The sequence below is a fragment of the Bacillus rossius genome, chromosome 10 (assembly GCF_032445375.1).
Source record: "Bacillus rossius redtenbacheri isolate Brsri chromosome 10, Brsri_v3, whole genome shotgun sequence".
Classification (NCBI taxonomy): Eukaryota; Metazoa; Arthropoda; class Insecta; order Phasmatodea; family Bacillidae; genus Bacillus; species Bacillus rossius.
Window position 1 is genome coordinate 21,466,898 of NC_086337.1, and position 16,567 is coordinate 21,483,464.

Genomic DNA, 16,567 nt, shown 5'->3' on the forward strand with positions numbered 1-16,567 from the left:
CTTGGCTGGAATGCTTTAGTAAAATTGCTTAACCTCAAAATTAGTGTCATAAATATTTGTAACTGGTCATTAAAGTTTAATCAATTGAAAGTAATAAAAATAAAAGCATTTTACTTCATTCAATTTACACTTGCAAAAAAAACATACACACAATAAACCTACATGGAAATTAAAGTCTTTTTCAATATCCTGAAGTCTGAAATATGTTTACTCATGTCATTAAATGTAGAGCTGTATTCAAGAAGCCGATTTTGCCAATATTTAGTTGAATCGGCATTTCTGCCGACTTCCGATACAGTACGCTTGTTAATTTTCGGCTGATATTACTGAAAAATGAAAGACTGCCATAACCTAAAAATCCACGAGTACCATTTTCACTTTTCGTTGTAGTACTGCATTCTTTCAGATCGCATTATTTCTTAGCAACATGTGCCAAACGTACATATCAAAGTTAAACATCCTTTTTTTTTTCAACAATGTTCTTTAATTTAATGTGTCATAAATAAATAATACATTACTATCACAGTAAATATACATCTATTGTTATGGTAACTATAGTGCAAATATGGTAGCTATCATGCTTCTGTAGTAATTATGGTATTCTACAAAGAATCTTTAGTTCTTTTTATGGTAATTATCTTAAAATAACTATTGGGTTTGTACTGTAGTTATGGTACATCATCCATATTTCTTCGTATGTTGTTCATTTGTCTTTTTTTCATATTTACGTGCGCCATTATTTGAGACAGGAAGTTTCAGAAAAAATTTTAACGGACAGTATATCACACATTTAATGGCGTAAATGATGAGAAGCTTCGAATCCCTAGGATTCGGCGGATATTGGATTCGGTCACCCCATCCCTAATCAATATAGTAATGCTCCAATTGTATAGTCAAAAATATTTGCTGAATAATAAATCTGTTTTAAACATGCAATGATGATTTATTTCTGACAAAATAACACTACATTGCATACATTATTTGAATACAGATTAAAACACAAAGATTAGAATTCACCAATTTCAGAAACACTATGTTTTGAAGTTCTAAGTATATTAGCTTTGCCCATACAAACACAGATCAAAGGAAAATTGATGCCAGATTTTCACACAATTTACAAATAAACTTATAGCTGAAACCAGTTCCAATATTTGAACACATTCATTCTACAAATTTTACACTGCACAAAAATGCCAACTATGTTTACAGACAATACTACGTATGTACATAAATTTGTCTCCACACAAAATGAATATTAAGACCAGACATAAAACAAAACACCTGTATTGATCAAGTACAGAATTTGTAATTAATGACATGGTTTTTGTTAAGTTAAAATAAACTACTGCACAGTGTAATAGTTTGCACAAATAATTTTGAAGACAGAATATATTTTGCATTAAACAGAACGGTTGCCAAAAATTAAGAGCTTGATACTTCGCAGAAAGCTTAAGTTTGAACATCAGCCACAAGGAGCCAAAACCAGGACAGAATAACTTTACCAATCTATATCTGCACATTCCTACACCACTGCATGTTACCAAAAAAAATTAACAGCTTCAAATTGTATGAAAATAAACTGATGTTGATGGCCATATTATAAATACATCTCTCTTCCTTCTTTCTCTCACTCCATGCTGCTAAAACAAGCAACTGTAGTGATTATTTTATAAAGTATAGTATTGTGTATATAATTATTTCAGTTTGTAACCTTTTTAAAATTAAAAATGCAAGTATTTGTGTAAAAATTTTTAAGCACGTATATGAGCAAATGGGGACACAAAATTGAAAATAAGATCGCTTTGTGCCATAAAATAAAATCTCAGGTTACAACTAGGGCTGTGCAAAGCTTAGTTTTCTACACACCATGAATTAACTGAAGAGAAAAATCATGCCTAAATGCAAGCTATGAAGTGCACACATTTCACGTACACAAAGACATACATTGAAGGTTGCACTGACTTGTTAATTCCTGTACCTTTCATATCTTTGGATGTCTGAAGCACTGGTCTGTTTTGTTTGTAAAAAATTGCCACATATTTTATCACAACTATTTTAAAGTCACATGTTTTTACAGTGAGAGCACTGACATACCAAAATTCAAAATACTCATCCTTCTCGACCTTAATCAAATAATTAAGTTTGTTATTTGCTGTAAAATGATGAAAGTGGTGAAAATAGGTCAAACCTCACTTCACATTTGTTTGTTGAAAGTGTGGAAAATATAACACAAAAACAATAATGCTCAGGCACAGTTGCATCATAAAAACCTGTAGAGATGGATTGGTGCCAGTTGAAAGACATTTACAAAGTAGAGAGAGGAGGAAGAACAAAAACACTCACTCTGGTTGGTTTATTTTTAGATGTTCTCCTCCTCCCATTGTAAGCCACCACATCAGCCAGCCTCATCATTGTCAGCGCTGGCCATAGCATATGCAGAGATATTATAACTAAATTAATTGTACTCATTCGTGAAGTTATATATTTATCAAAAACAAAAAAAATTATACAGAGCAATGTCAATTTACTTTTAACCATGTAAAAATTCAAATAAGGATTGCACTACAATTTTAAAAATAAAAATTGAGATAAAATGTGCAACATTAACGAATGTAAATAAATACAGTAGTAACATTTGCTCCAGTTAAATTCAAACTGAAATCATCTGCTTCCCACAGCCCTCATTAGAATCGGACAATACAATAAATGTGCTACATATACGACAAACAATGTGACAATAAGAGAACCAAGGATAAATTCTGCAATTGTGACAAAATGGGCTAGAAAACAGTGACAAATATAAAACTACAGCAGCATAAAGCTCATTACAGTAAACTCTCGTCTTTTGCAGCCCTTGAAACCGTGGCACTAAAATATCTGTGGTATTTTTAAATATAATGGGGAGAGGATGTGTGGAAAAGCTGCAGATCTCTGCTTGTTACTGCAGTGTTGCTGGATCAGTAGCATTGCTTGTTTGCCAAATAACAAGCTACCTAAACGATTTTCTTATAGTTTTTTTATGTTTGTTGTGTCACCAAATGCTCAGAAATTCATTCGAGGGTTGCAATTCCCAGAGAACCTCAGACTGGTTAGAGTTTACTGCACCTTGCAATTCACAACTATTGAGTTTCTATTTTTAAAATGGATATGCTCAGCGGTACAATTCTGTGAACGTATTTTCTTGTGAAAATGTATTTGTCAAACCTGCAGTCAAACATATAAAGCATTAACGTCTCACAAACAAGAACAATACAAACCTTATAACACTTTCTACACTCATAAAACATTTAAGACAAAAAAAGAACCAACTTTTTCTATAAAAAATTGTTAATTTTCGCCATTGTTGAGTAATGTTTTGCTGTAAATACATACATAGAGAAAGCTTATCAGGGTAAAGAAAAAAATTTCATCTATTTTATTTATTTGTTTATTTTAAAAATACTAAAAAATGTCAGAACAATTTTATAATCTTTAAATATATTTGGATCACAGATTTTAAATAATATGCTAAAAATACATTTTCGAATTTTATAATTTCACAATTCTTTACCTGCATAGATACTATGTGGACAGTGTCAATAATTAATTTAATTGTTCTTACTTCCCAACTATACTATTGCTAGGAAGGTGAGATAACAGTTTTCTATAATGTTACTAATGGTGCCTAGGATTTTGGAACAGATTTTGGATATACTTGGGGTGCCAAATCTAAATATGAAATTACTTTTTTTCTATCAGCTCTACTTTTTGAGGTAAGTGTGAAAAAAGAAGTAAAACCGCCTGCTTGACTAAAGCCACTTCATCACAGGGATACCCCAGGATGGGAATCCCATCCTTCATTTCAACGCTTCAACTAAATTTAGGGTCAGTATGTGAGTTTTAGCCGTGCAGGATAAATTGAAGTTGATAAAAACGAGTTCCAGTAGAAGTGTAAATCATCCTGTTATGTTTTGCTATATATGCGGAGAATACACATTAAACGTTGGTTGACCTTGTAAAGACAGCTTTATCATGGATACTTTGGTGTTACGCTTGGTGATCAGGATATGGTAATCTTTCTCCTTGGACAGCAAAATGGCCACACCTAATATCTTTGTTTTTTGTGCCTCTGGGATAGCAGAGAACACAACACTGGGTTAGACAAGAGTGGCCTAAGAGAGAAGGCATGGTCATTGAAGGAAAAAAATTAATAACGAACCCTTTGTTTAACGAGAGAATATCATCTTCCTCCACTTCATATCAAGCTGGGCCTAATGAAGCAGTTTGTAAAGGCTCTTGATAAGGATGGATCATGCTTTGCATTTATATGGGAAAACAAATGCCAACTTGTGTAAGGAAAAAAACTAAAGCAGGAATATTTAACGGCACAGAAATAAGAAAATTCATCAAGGACTAATCCTTCGTAAATTACATGAGGCTGAGCGAAAATCCTAGACTTCATTTGTTGAAGTTGTTGGAAATTTTCTGGACCAACGAAAAGCAGAAAACCATGTTTAACTGGTAAACAATATGCTTAAAAATTTCAAATCCTTTGAGTGCAACATGATTATTAAGGTGCACTATTTACACAGCCACTTGGACCGTTTTACTGAAAATTTAGGAGACAGCAGTGAGGAGCAAAGTGAAAGATTTCATCAAGATATTAAAATTAAGGAGGACCACTATCAAGAAACATGGGACATAACGTGATGATAGATTACTTCTCGAGTTTAAAAAGGGACTCTTCCAAGATATATTCAAGAAGTTCACGAAAAAGATGCTTACGAAGTGTTGAGTGACTAGTTCGTTCCATCGATGACTTTGTACTATTTTTGTATAATATAATGATATTTGTATAATATATCTGTGTAATTTAACAATAATAATTTTATGTTTAATTTATAATTTTCATTCGTGGATCTAACCTAATATAACAAAACAAGTACATTTCTCAAATATGTTATATATTAGAAATTTTACCTACTAGGCAAAAACTAATGCCATATTAGAATTCAGGGTATCAAATTCATATGAAATAAGCTCCAAATATTCCGGCACCAAAACAATCGTTGGCCTGTGTTATAGTACTTGCAATTAAAAAAAAAATTACTGATTATTCAAATCGGCAATATTTATTACAAAGAAAGGAATTGAAGTTTGCGGAGTAATGTTCTGACTGTAAACACTGAACAGAAGGAAACACCAAGTAAAAAAAATTTAAATAAAATTATAAACCTATTCAGTAATATGAGTCAAATTTTCAAGTATAAAGTATACCTTATACTGAAGAAGGTTACCTCATTCAGGCCACATTCCTATTAAGTATTACTGACAGCTGAAATGCCAACAATAGATGGTATAGAAGCTGACAAATATAATTTCTGCACTTTTATTACAGGCAACTTATAATATTCATTTATTGACTACAAAATCACATTTTATAACACAAACTGTCTCAATATACTACAGACAATTTAATGCATAATGTTTCTTGTAAAACCAACACTTACTTGTCACTCTCTCTAGAGAAATGAAATGCAAAAACAGTCAAACACTAAAAGATATACATTTTTATATTGGAATGTCACACATAAAAATGGTCACTGCTTAGGGGACCATCTTTACCACTGCAAAAAGCCACAACATTCTTGCACAAATGATTCATTCGCTTACATTATTCATGAAATTAAAATGCAAGTGTTCACTTTGAATGTGCCTTTTAGACAATGTTCACGGACAGTAACCTCTAGGCCAATGGGACACGACACGGGCGGTCTCAGTACTTGCGCATGGGCAGAGACTGCTTGTAGGCGTCGAACCTGTCGCCAGAGTAGGGGCCAGGCCCCAGGCCCAGGCCCATGCCGGGGATGCTAGGGGACACGCCCTGTGGCCCAGGGTACATGCCAGGGCCACTCAGGCCCGGGCCCCGCGACACCACGCTCATGGGACCACCCCCGCCGCTCACCCACCTGCCAGGAGGCGACCACACATTGTCACTTCTACACATTAACTGTGCAATCCAAAACACAACACTAATAGCAGGAGCTGGAAAAATTATATATGCTAAGGCTTGCTATGTTAGCTAATTATTTTTGCTAATTTAAACTTTAAAGTCTTTCTTTCTTTTCCTAATTTCTGACACAGTTCCTATGTTAGCTAATTTTCAAAATAAATGAATTTTTTTTCCTACAACCAATTATTTTAAAATGTTGTTCATTTGTAAACTATCCTTGTTATAAACTGCTACAAATTTAACTGGCATGTCATTAATGATAGCAATACAAAACCAGAAGCCTGACAATAACTTTTTTTTAAATATATAATAATTACCAGCATAAGAACTTTATTAAAATCAAATTTAAACATACAGTAAAATAATTTTTCACACTTTACAGAAGTCAAAGAAAAATTAATTCAAAATGCAGTAATATGAAAGGTTGATCAAGATTTTAGAAATGTGACTTGTAGGTGTGAACATGTATTAAAAACAGAGGTTATTTATCTACACTGAATTTTTGACTTTTTGTTTAATAAATGATTATTTTTATTCTTATTGTTTCTGCAGATTTTTTCCTTTAAATCTATTTTTTTTACACGAGCTGATAAAAGAGTTTTAAACCATTGTAATAAACAATAACTATAGAAGCTTAAAAAAGCAACAAGTGTTATTTTAAATTACAAGTTCAGACTAATTCTTCAGTCGTTCTTTACATTTAACAATTGTCTTACATAGACGAAGGATTTATCAAGGACCAAAAGTAAGTAATAAGATAAAATCTAACACACACAAAAGAGCTATAAGGATAGAGGTCAAGTCAAATTTCAGTAAAACTTTATGTATATATATTAAAAATTGACCCCTACGGCACTTTTGCTTAACATGTATTTTCTAAATGGATGTACCAACCAACACATCCGTTCAGTTTATCTAACTTCTACAAATCATCCTGTATACATAAAAATGAATCACATATTATTTGTTACTTATGAAAACAATGAATGTATATATAACTCGCAGAAAACAGATCCAAATTTCTCAATAAATCATCTTAGCCTGATATAAAACATTTTACTACACTTATGTAACTACGATTGGTAATAAATAAATAATTAAGTTAAAAAGTGCAAGCGGGGACATCCATCTAGAGGAGGAGATATTGCTGCCACCTTACCTGTCAGAACCACTGGATTCCAGAGGCCTGCCCCAGCTCTGACCAGAGTCTCCTTTCCTGTCTCTGTCGCCGATGGGCCACGCGGGTCTGGGCGAAGGCACCGAGCTGAAGGGCTTGGGCGGAGCCGGCCCACCCCCGGAGTGCCAAGTGTCGCCCGAACGGTCCGTGTACCGCCCCTCGCCTGCAACACACGCCGACACCTCAGCCAACGCGGCGCACGGCATCCATTATGAACAAACTATATCATCCCGTGAACAAAAAAAAAAAAAAACCAATATACGATCATCCTGCGTTAAAACTATAGAAATGGTGGACCAGACTTAAACATGTGTGTTAGTCCTGCCAAGTATTTATGTTCCAAACCATTTTGAACAGCAAACTGAAAAATTTTCTGCAGAAATTGCAATACGTTCAAAAATTCTTCTAGAAATAATATTTTTTTTATTAATACTAAGGAATAATATGTCAATTTCATCATGTACAGTTGTGTTTTCCACCCACTGTGCCAAGAAGCCTACACAGATGTGAAAGAAAAAACAAGATAAAAAAATTTCTAATATTCCAAGCAGTGAAAATATTTTGAAAGTTTTTAACTTAATGCATCCAAAAATTAAATATCATAACAAATTTCATATTATGCCAACTAAGGTAGTTATCAAATATTTTTGACCTTCTAACATCATTTTTCATCCCTTGCACTAATACGAGGTCACAATTTTTTTTTAAACAAAGGTTTATGGTAATAATAAGATGGTTTGAAAATAATTGCAATAAAATTGATACTAAGGAACTTTTAGTTTTTTTTTTAATAACTCCTGTTTTATGGTAATAGTTTGTTTCATAAACAATTGTTTATAAAGTTTATAAGTTTTACAATAAATTATAATGTATACATATATTAATAAAAAAAAGTAATGACTATATTCTGACTTATTACCCTTGTAACATAAAATTTAGTGCATACAAAAGTTTTCAACAATATTTAAAAAGATAAACAAATATAAACATTAATTGGATAAGAGCATATAGTTGGGAAGTTTAATGTTTTATTTATTTATTTATTTAAACCCTATGATTTTTCAACCTCTTGCAGTAATGATGTGCATTATCAAAACTTGTTTCAGACAAAAGGTTTAGATAAAATTATAAAATTTACAAGATTATGAAATACAAATGTAAGATTTAAAAATGAACAGACTTGTTGGTATGCCTACTAAGGGAATTATTGATTTCTTTTTGTATTTTAACCCCTCTTAAACCACCCCTTGCAGCAATGGTTAGGTGAACAAAAATTTTTTTTCAGACAAAGGTTTTGATAATATTTATATGGTTTACAAAAGTTTGACAGAATTTTATAGTGTGCCTACCAAGTGAGTTATTTGCCATTTAAGCTTTTATATAAAAATTATGATTTACAAACAATTTGAATGAATTTTATTTTGATTTTACCACTTTTGTTTTCCAACCCCTTGCAGCAATAGGTTGTCTAATCAAAAATTGATTCAGACAAAAGTTTTAGATAAAAGTTATAAGATTAACAAACAATTTGTATGAATTTGATGTTGTGCCTATGAAGGGAGTTATGATTTTTTTTTGTCCTACAAACGTTGATTTTTCAACCCCTTGCAATTATGTGTGGTTGTATTAAAAACCTGGTCAAAACAAAATATTTTGGTATTACTCCTATAAGTTATACCTTCAAACGGATGTGATAATTTCAATATTATGGGAGTTACAGTGATTTTTCAATTTTTCGAAAAAAAACGTTCCCCCTTTTTACCTCTTTGCTCAGATATTGCTCATTAACGAACACGACAGATCTTCCACTATTAGATTTTATGTATAATTTTGAAAGTGATTTGAGAAAAATTTTGGTAGTTATCTTTATATATAAATAACATATAAACTTTAAAGTTGACGATGATTTAGGGGTCTACGGACCATGAAACAAAAAACTATATAAAAATTATTTCCAGAAGTTACACAATGGTAACGGCTGCAATAAGTAGTATTTCTTTGAAATAGTGTGAAAAAGTGTTAAAATATTATTAGTGAGCCACTAATTTCAGCAATTCACTGTTAGGAAGCAGTGATCCAAAAATGTTAGGAAATATTAATGTACAGTGATCATGAAGAGTTTACACATAACAGTCTCTCACGACAATGCCACAGTGTTGACAGCTGTAATGTCCCTATGCTTGCAGAGGCAGGATGATTCCTCAATGGTTTGCGATTGCAGAGCTGCCAACCTCAAATCACACCCATCAGTAATTACAATTATATGAAAAAAAGTACGCATAAATCATGCACGATAAATCTTTCTGGGGCATTATGACACACTCAAAAGATAAAACAAGGACAATAATTAGGGCCAATGAAAAATGGTAAATAAAAAAGGCCCATTTCGGTGAATAAAAAGAGTTATTTCGGTGGCAAATTTCGGTGAAAAAAAAATTGTTTAGTTAGAAAAAATAACTATTTCGTCATTATAATTTTATACACATGTAAGTATATGTTTGATGGAATAATTGTTTTATTTGGTCGAAATTTATCAAAAACAATGTTTTGAAGTACATTCACATCTAAAATTTAGCACGCTGCATTTGTAATTAAAATTCTCAAGATTACATACAAAAAAATCGGAAACTGATCAGAAACGTTAGTGGCTCAAGTCCATTTTGACTACCTATCTCTGAAAATCAGCTATTATATATTTCCTGCAAACTAGTCCCCACCAAAACACTGTACTTATTCAACAGTACAGAGTATTGTTTTTTTTTTGTTTACGTTTTTCACCGCCTCAACTGCGTGTGCGGTATTTGTTCATGTATATGTTGGCACTCTTGGCCGGCATTTATTTTCGTGCATTGCCGTGACAACTACGAAAATAAATAGTCGCCTCGGCTAGGACGCCCAGATACAACAATTAGCATTTTGAAAGTTATGATTTGATTGGTTAATATGGAAGTGACACTATTTTTCTGGACTGCGTTTGGCCGATTCAGAGAAAGGAACAAAGATTGAGTTAAGGCCTATCGACGATTGCGTCACCAGACGCATTTGCGGTCGGCAAAATAATGTAATTTTTGTCGTTTTATGGCCTTCTACGTCTCGTAGAAACGTGTGCGACGACGGAGACTGGGTAGGCGTACGTCTGGATGTAATAATTTTCATTCGTGAAATATATGGTTCTAGAGTAACTTGACGCTTAGTTCCAGAACCCGATGCTTTGTTCACCTTGTGCGATGCTCGAAATTTACAGTGTTTTTCACACGTGTATTTTATTTTCCAGTCGACTTGCACATCATGATGCCTTTTTCTTTACTGAACACGTAAAATCCTTCGTCGTCATATTATTTAGCTCTTTCGAAAACACAACTTTCGGCATTTTATACGTTTATCCAGTGACCACGGTAATATGACCAAAATGACACAAAAACTTTCAACGGAAAACGATCATAGATGCGGAAGAGAGACATATTGCATCCACTCGGAAATAAAGAACTTAAACTCGACAGACACGCACTCGTGAAAACAAAATCATAGAACATTTCGACACTCGTAACTACCAACGCCATCTGTGATTTGTCCACCAGTAGCTAAAGTGATAATGTTTATTGCCACACACTACTCTATGGGTGCTAGAGAAAAACAAAAGCAAAGATGGCGTCTCACATATAACCTCTTAGAATAATAAACGTTTTGTGGAAGTTCCAGAATGATTCAACGTGATTTTTCGCGATAAAAAAGGTTAATTTCGCGCGAATATCGCGATTTCGTCATATTTCGTGAAAAACTACGGATTTCGCGCATCACAGCAAATTTCGTTAAAACGAAATGCAGTATATTAACGTCTTATCACTACCAAGTAAGGTTATTTGTATTACACATCATGTGTAAGTGATTTTTTTAAAATTTCGCGATTTCGTCATTAACGAAATTTGACTACCCCTAACAATAATATGCAAAAAAAAAAAATACTTTTTGAGCAATACAATCATCTGAATATGTAAGAAATGTCAATAATTTTACTGGAAATTTTGAATCTTCAATTCAAAGTATTCAAAGCTAAACTTTAGAACAACTGTCTTTTTATTTGCTTCTTTTATCCTGGTTGGATAAGAACTGTCATGAAAACAAACAGAAGACAAACACAAGGACTTGTAAACAATAACTTTGCGTTCATTACTTTCATTTCTTCAGATGTAGCAAAAAAACGATGATATAGATTTATTGCTCATCATGGCTATAAAATGACCCGCATGTTTCTTTGATTTAATATGCCATCTACAATCATCCCTTCCACCATGTGCAATTGAAAAGTCACACGTGCATACATTACAAAACGCATGGCGTTCCAAACATTTGAAGACGACAAGCATGGTCATTCTTTTGAATATTTAAGTCGAATGTTCTGAAATATTGCGTGTTTTTTCCCCCTCCAGATACACATTGTTCTGTCACATGCTTCATTTCTACAACCGGCACTGAAGAACACAACACTATCGAAAAACATAAAAAAAAAATTTAAGTCTGTAGACACGACAAAAACATTGATGAAAAAAATGGCTTCCTAGAAATAAATTAAAACACCACAGGTTAGCCAAAGTACTGTACAAAAATTATCGTGATGTAAGTAGCCTTCAAACGAAAAGTCCAAGAATATGTACTAGTTGTATCGTACAACTGACGTAATACCATCCCATTATTATTTCAAAACACGAGAATTAATCTACTTATTTTTAAAGTACATGCACACACCAAGCAATGTATTCAAACTGCGTTCACGAAACACGCACAGCAGAAACGGAATTTTCTCCGTTACCATGCAGCACAAAGCCTCGTTTCCGTGATAAACCAGCAATGTTCCGTAATTCCGTAATTCGGTGTTAAATCCGTAATAATTACGGAAAATCCGTAATGGTTGGCAGCTCTGCGATTGCGTTCCACAGGATGAAGGTGAAAGGAACATCACAAGCACTCAGTCCTAAACCCAGGGAGAAAGTTTGGAAACCACCTCCCTGGCTCCTTGGCCCACCAGCCAGATACGTTAGCCTCTTCAAGTGGGTGGACTGCTGATGTACAGGAAAACCATGATAAATTGAACTTCTAGAATAAAGAAAATTCTTTGAATCATAGTAATGTTACAACTATCGAGACGACGTTTGAATAAGATAAAATATACAGTAGAACCCCTGTCATACACTTTTCAACAGAGGGCACAAAAATGGTGTATGATGCGGGAAAGTGTATGAAAAGGGAATGGCAATAATAAAAATTTTTTTCAATCTAGCATACTAGCACAATGTCAGATTAAACTTAAATACATAATGTGTAAATAATTGCATTATATTAATGAAAGATATGAATTCATCATTATATATGCATATAATAAAACCAGAAATGTAAAATACAGTATAATCAAGTAAAGCAGTCCTTTCTTGGAGGGGGGGAAATGTCACCAAGCCTAAATTAGAAATAAAAAATTTAGGCTATTGTAAAAAGAAAATCAGAAATATTTGCTTGTTTGTTTCATTTTACAAACAACTTTATGCAACAGAACAATTTTAAAAAAAATTTTAACTTGAGAAACGTAAAATACAAAACAATCTGATCGTAAGAAAACAATAACAAACAGTATATTCAGTTCAAAGATTAATGAATGCACAAAATACGAGATCCGTGCCTTGGTAAAGCGCATGCACCATTTTCATAATCATTGCTAGTTTGCGCCACTAGTCTCGCTTGGTGCTGGCCATAGATGCTAGTAGCGAGGTGCACAGTCTTCCTGATAATATCCATATCTATGGTGCGATAAAGTTATTTTCTTACGTTTGCAAAGGTAAACAATGAACGTTTTTCAAAATAAATGCATTAAAATAGGACTTCTCCGCTTCGTAAAAACGTATGAAACGGGAAATTAATGATTTTATAAGTGTATGTTCCGGGAACGTAAACCATTGTAAATATAGTACTTTCTGCGGGACCAAAATTAATCGGCGGATAGTCGATGACCCAAAAGGTAGATGCATGTTAGCTGGCACAAGGAGTAGCAGACACGTATTTCAATTTGTTTCTATGGTATTTGACTGGATTGTAAAGCCACTTACAGTAAACTTACTCTAGTTGGTGATCCAATGAAAACTAATTGCAAAGAAACTAGACAAATACTTTGTCAAACTTTGTGTTATTTTTTATTTGTGCTCTATTTCCACTTTTACGTGAAACTATCATACATCCCCATAACTTTAAGGTTCCAGACAATTAGCAGGGCACTCATGGCAGAGAATTTTATCCACATCAAGTGTTATGTTCAAAGCTTCTAAACGAAAGCTATGTTAGCATAAATGTGGTGGTGTAGCTACTTAATCTTTCACAGGTAAATACTGTGCCAATTACATTTGGGACGAATTTGTTTAGCTGAACATAACTTATGCATTATAAGATTAGAACATTAAAGTAATTGGAGGAAGGGGGAACCCAGTTGAAAAAAATATGTTTTACCATGGATTTTGTGCTTCTATATTTTTAAGGTTCATAGCCATGCTTCTCCAAACCAGCACACCTAGCAAGAATGTGTACATTTATAGCTGTCTGCTGGTGTCGTATCTCATGCAGATTGCTTTGTAAGGCTTCCACTGTTTATTTTAATTTTTTTCAGTAAAATAAAGAAAATGTCAACTTCACTGCAAAACGACTCACATCATCCTCTGGGACTCCTATCTGCAGGTATCATTTTAACTGGAATATTTTACATGTTAGATAATACAGTTTGCTTCATTATCACATTTACATATACCTGGTTTTTCTTATCTAAAAAGACCACATACTACATGTAAAACACCCTAAGAGTGGTTCTAATTTCACATATCTACTATGCTTGTTTCTGCAAGTATAGCTAATAATTATTTTAACCAGAACATAGATGTTAGGTAACACTGTATAATTCATAAATATATATCACTTTCTTGTAATCACTTAAGTGAGGTGAGTTTTTGTATATCCTTTCTATACTTTTCAAATGTAATTCTTCAAAATGCACAACAAAGTAAACAGATCCACTTAATTTCTTTCTTATTAGAAAAGAAAAGAAAAAAAGCAAAACTTCATGCAAGCCATTTTAGGTCAACTGCCTATACAATTCAATTAAGAATCTGCCTCCAAACTAATTCTTTAAGCATAGTTTTTAGCCCACATTTCAATATCAGCGCATTTCCGCTGGCCACCATTAATTGTTTACCCATGTCAGTTTGTGTGATTATTTTGGAGAATGTTAGTCAAAGGTATTGTTTTATAATAAAAGTAGTTAATATGACAGCATATTGCAGTTGTAGGGAAATATTAATGTTTATATTTTTCTGTTTGTTGGTTGTCCAAATATCATTGAATTAAGGAAGTTTTTTTTGACATTTCATTTAGTGTTTTGAATCACGTACTGTGTTTTATCGCATAACCGTCGCACATTTTATTCTAAAATCAAGTTTGAAAAGTAGGGGTGCAACATTTAGCAAGGAAATTTTTTTTTTTTTGGTTAGATAAAGTTATTAGTTCCGACTTGCACTAGTGTCACAGTTTTGGTTTTTCTATTTAAAGTTGAAGAAAAGTTTTTGTTGCATGACTTATTAATATAAATTGTTTGGCGTGCTCTTGTATACTTGTATACTCCACTTCAAACTTGATTTTAGTATAAAATGTGCGACGATTATGCGAGAAAACACTGTACATAATCAGGGTGGCTACCAAACTGTACAGAATAAATTCCCTGACTTTTCCAGGACAATCATTTTTATTCCCTGACCATGCCTAACAATCTCATCAATTTTTTTAAGAGTAAAACCTTCTTATTTTTACATATTATAACTAACTTATCAGATAACATACACAAATATATGTCAAAACAAAATCAGACAAACAATAATAGCTTTTAGAAATTAAAATTTTTCGATTATAGTGTATGTTAAATGATGATGAACTTGCTAATATTTAGTGAATTATATATAGGTACTAATGAACATACACATTCTTAAGCAATATTAGCAAACAATCTTACTTAAGAGTTTTTATTAGTTTTTCTATGTCTAATTGTAAGGTAACAAATTAAAAGAGTAATGGGTCTTTTTTCTTAATAATGTACGTAATTTTGTTGCCTGTAAATAATAACGCAATTTTTGTTGATTATTTCTAAAACTTAAAAAAAAATTAAAATTTGTATATTTATAAAACTGAATTTTATTCACTTAAATAAACACATTTCATAAATAATATTTCTTTAACTAGCTATAAAATAAATCATTTTATAAATTAAAATTTTTCGATTATATTATATGTTAAGTGAAGATTAAAAACAACTGTTACCTATATATTCCATTTTACCCAATTATGTAAATTATTGTTTTATTTACTCATTTGATGTATAATAACCCAAAAAAGAATAATAGTCTAGGCGTTCACAACACTGATCATTATAAAATAATAACTACTATAACATACAGAGAAGATCGCCTGCAGTAGCGGTAGCAAAGCGAACGAACTATCTGTGACCTGTCTTCTTTGAATTCGAGATGGGAGCGGACGAACTAAAAGAGCGAACTAGTTCGCACGTGTGTGCTTTTTTTTTTGTTCCCAGTCGTGTAGTGCTTCTTTACGTTTTACTTTTCAGATGTACTATTTATTTTATTTTGCTGTCCTCTTTGTGTAAACGTTTTTAATAGGAGCGCTTCGGGTCGCGAACTATTATGCGCAAGTCTAATGATAAGCTACTCTTAATATTTACCTTTCACTTTTCTTATCCTGTATTGGAATTCATTAAAAAAATGTTTTAATCCATAAAAGTAATGGGCTAAAAATTTGAATATAACCGAATAAACACTAACTCATTAATCACCTTTACTCTTAGCTTTCGGCAACAGCAATATTCTTCCCAAGCCCACATGTTCATATCTGATCCCGCCCACATTTTTTTCCCCATCTTTGTCTACTACTTCTATTCTCTCCTTTTTATCTTCAGAACAAAGCCCGACTAGCTTACTAAATAATACTGAAAAGATGTACACGCCACTATTCAAAACGTTTACACAAAGAGGACAGCAAAATAAATAGTACATCTGAAAAGTAAAACGTAGACAAGCACTACACAACACGACTGGCAACAAACAAAAGCACTCACGTTTTCATCCCAAAACGTTCGTGTACTTGTACCACAGTTGCCAATAATACGAGAAACAAAAATAAAACTATCTCAGTCATCTCGGTGTACTATGAGCTATAAAACTAGTAAGCATAGAATAATTTGGTACACGTACCATAATTATGGTGGCAATACAATGCATGCGCGCGCACGCCAGCCAGCTGTTATCAGCAATGCAAACACAGCAGAGTTTTTCATGGACCCGCGACATCAAAAATGGCTTCATTAA

The 16,567-nt window shown here is 32.9% G+C and overlaps 1 protein-coding gene across 7 annotated transcripts in view; it reads right to left on the reverse strand.

The window, feature by feature from the left end:
- Positions 1-466: 466 nt before the first annotated feature.
- LOC134535833 (scaffold attachment factor B2-like) overlaps positions 467-16,567 on the reverse strand; it is a 118,169-nt gene continuing 102,068 nt past the window's right edge. For all 7 annotated transcript variants that reach the window (XM_063375154.1, XM_063375152.1, XM_063375150.1 and 4 more), the window contains 2 exons: positions 7,152-7,332; positions 467-5,948 (listed from right to left, as the gene is read on the reverse strand). In XM_063375154.1, the coding sequence (XP_063231224.1) occupies positions 5,756-5,948; positions 7,152-7,332 (374 nt within the window). In that variant the 3' untranslated portion in view covers positions 467-5,755. The remainder of the gene's footprint in view (positions 5,949-7,151; positions 7,333-16,567) is intronic.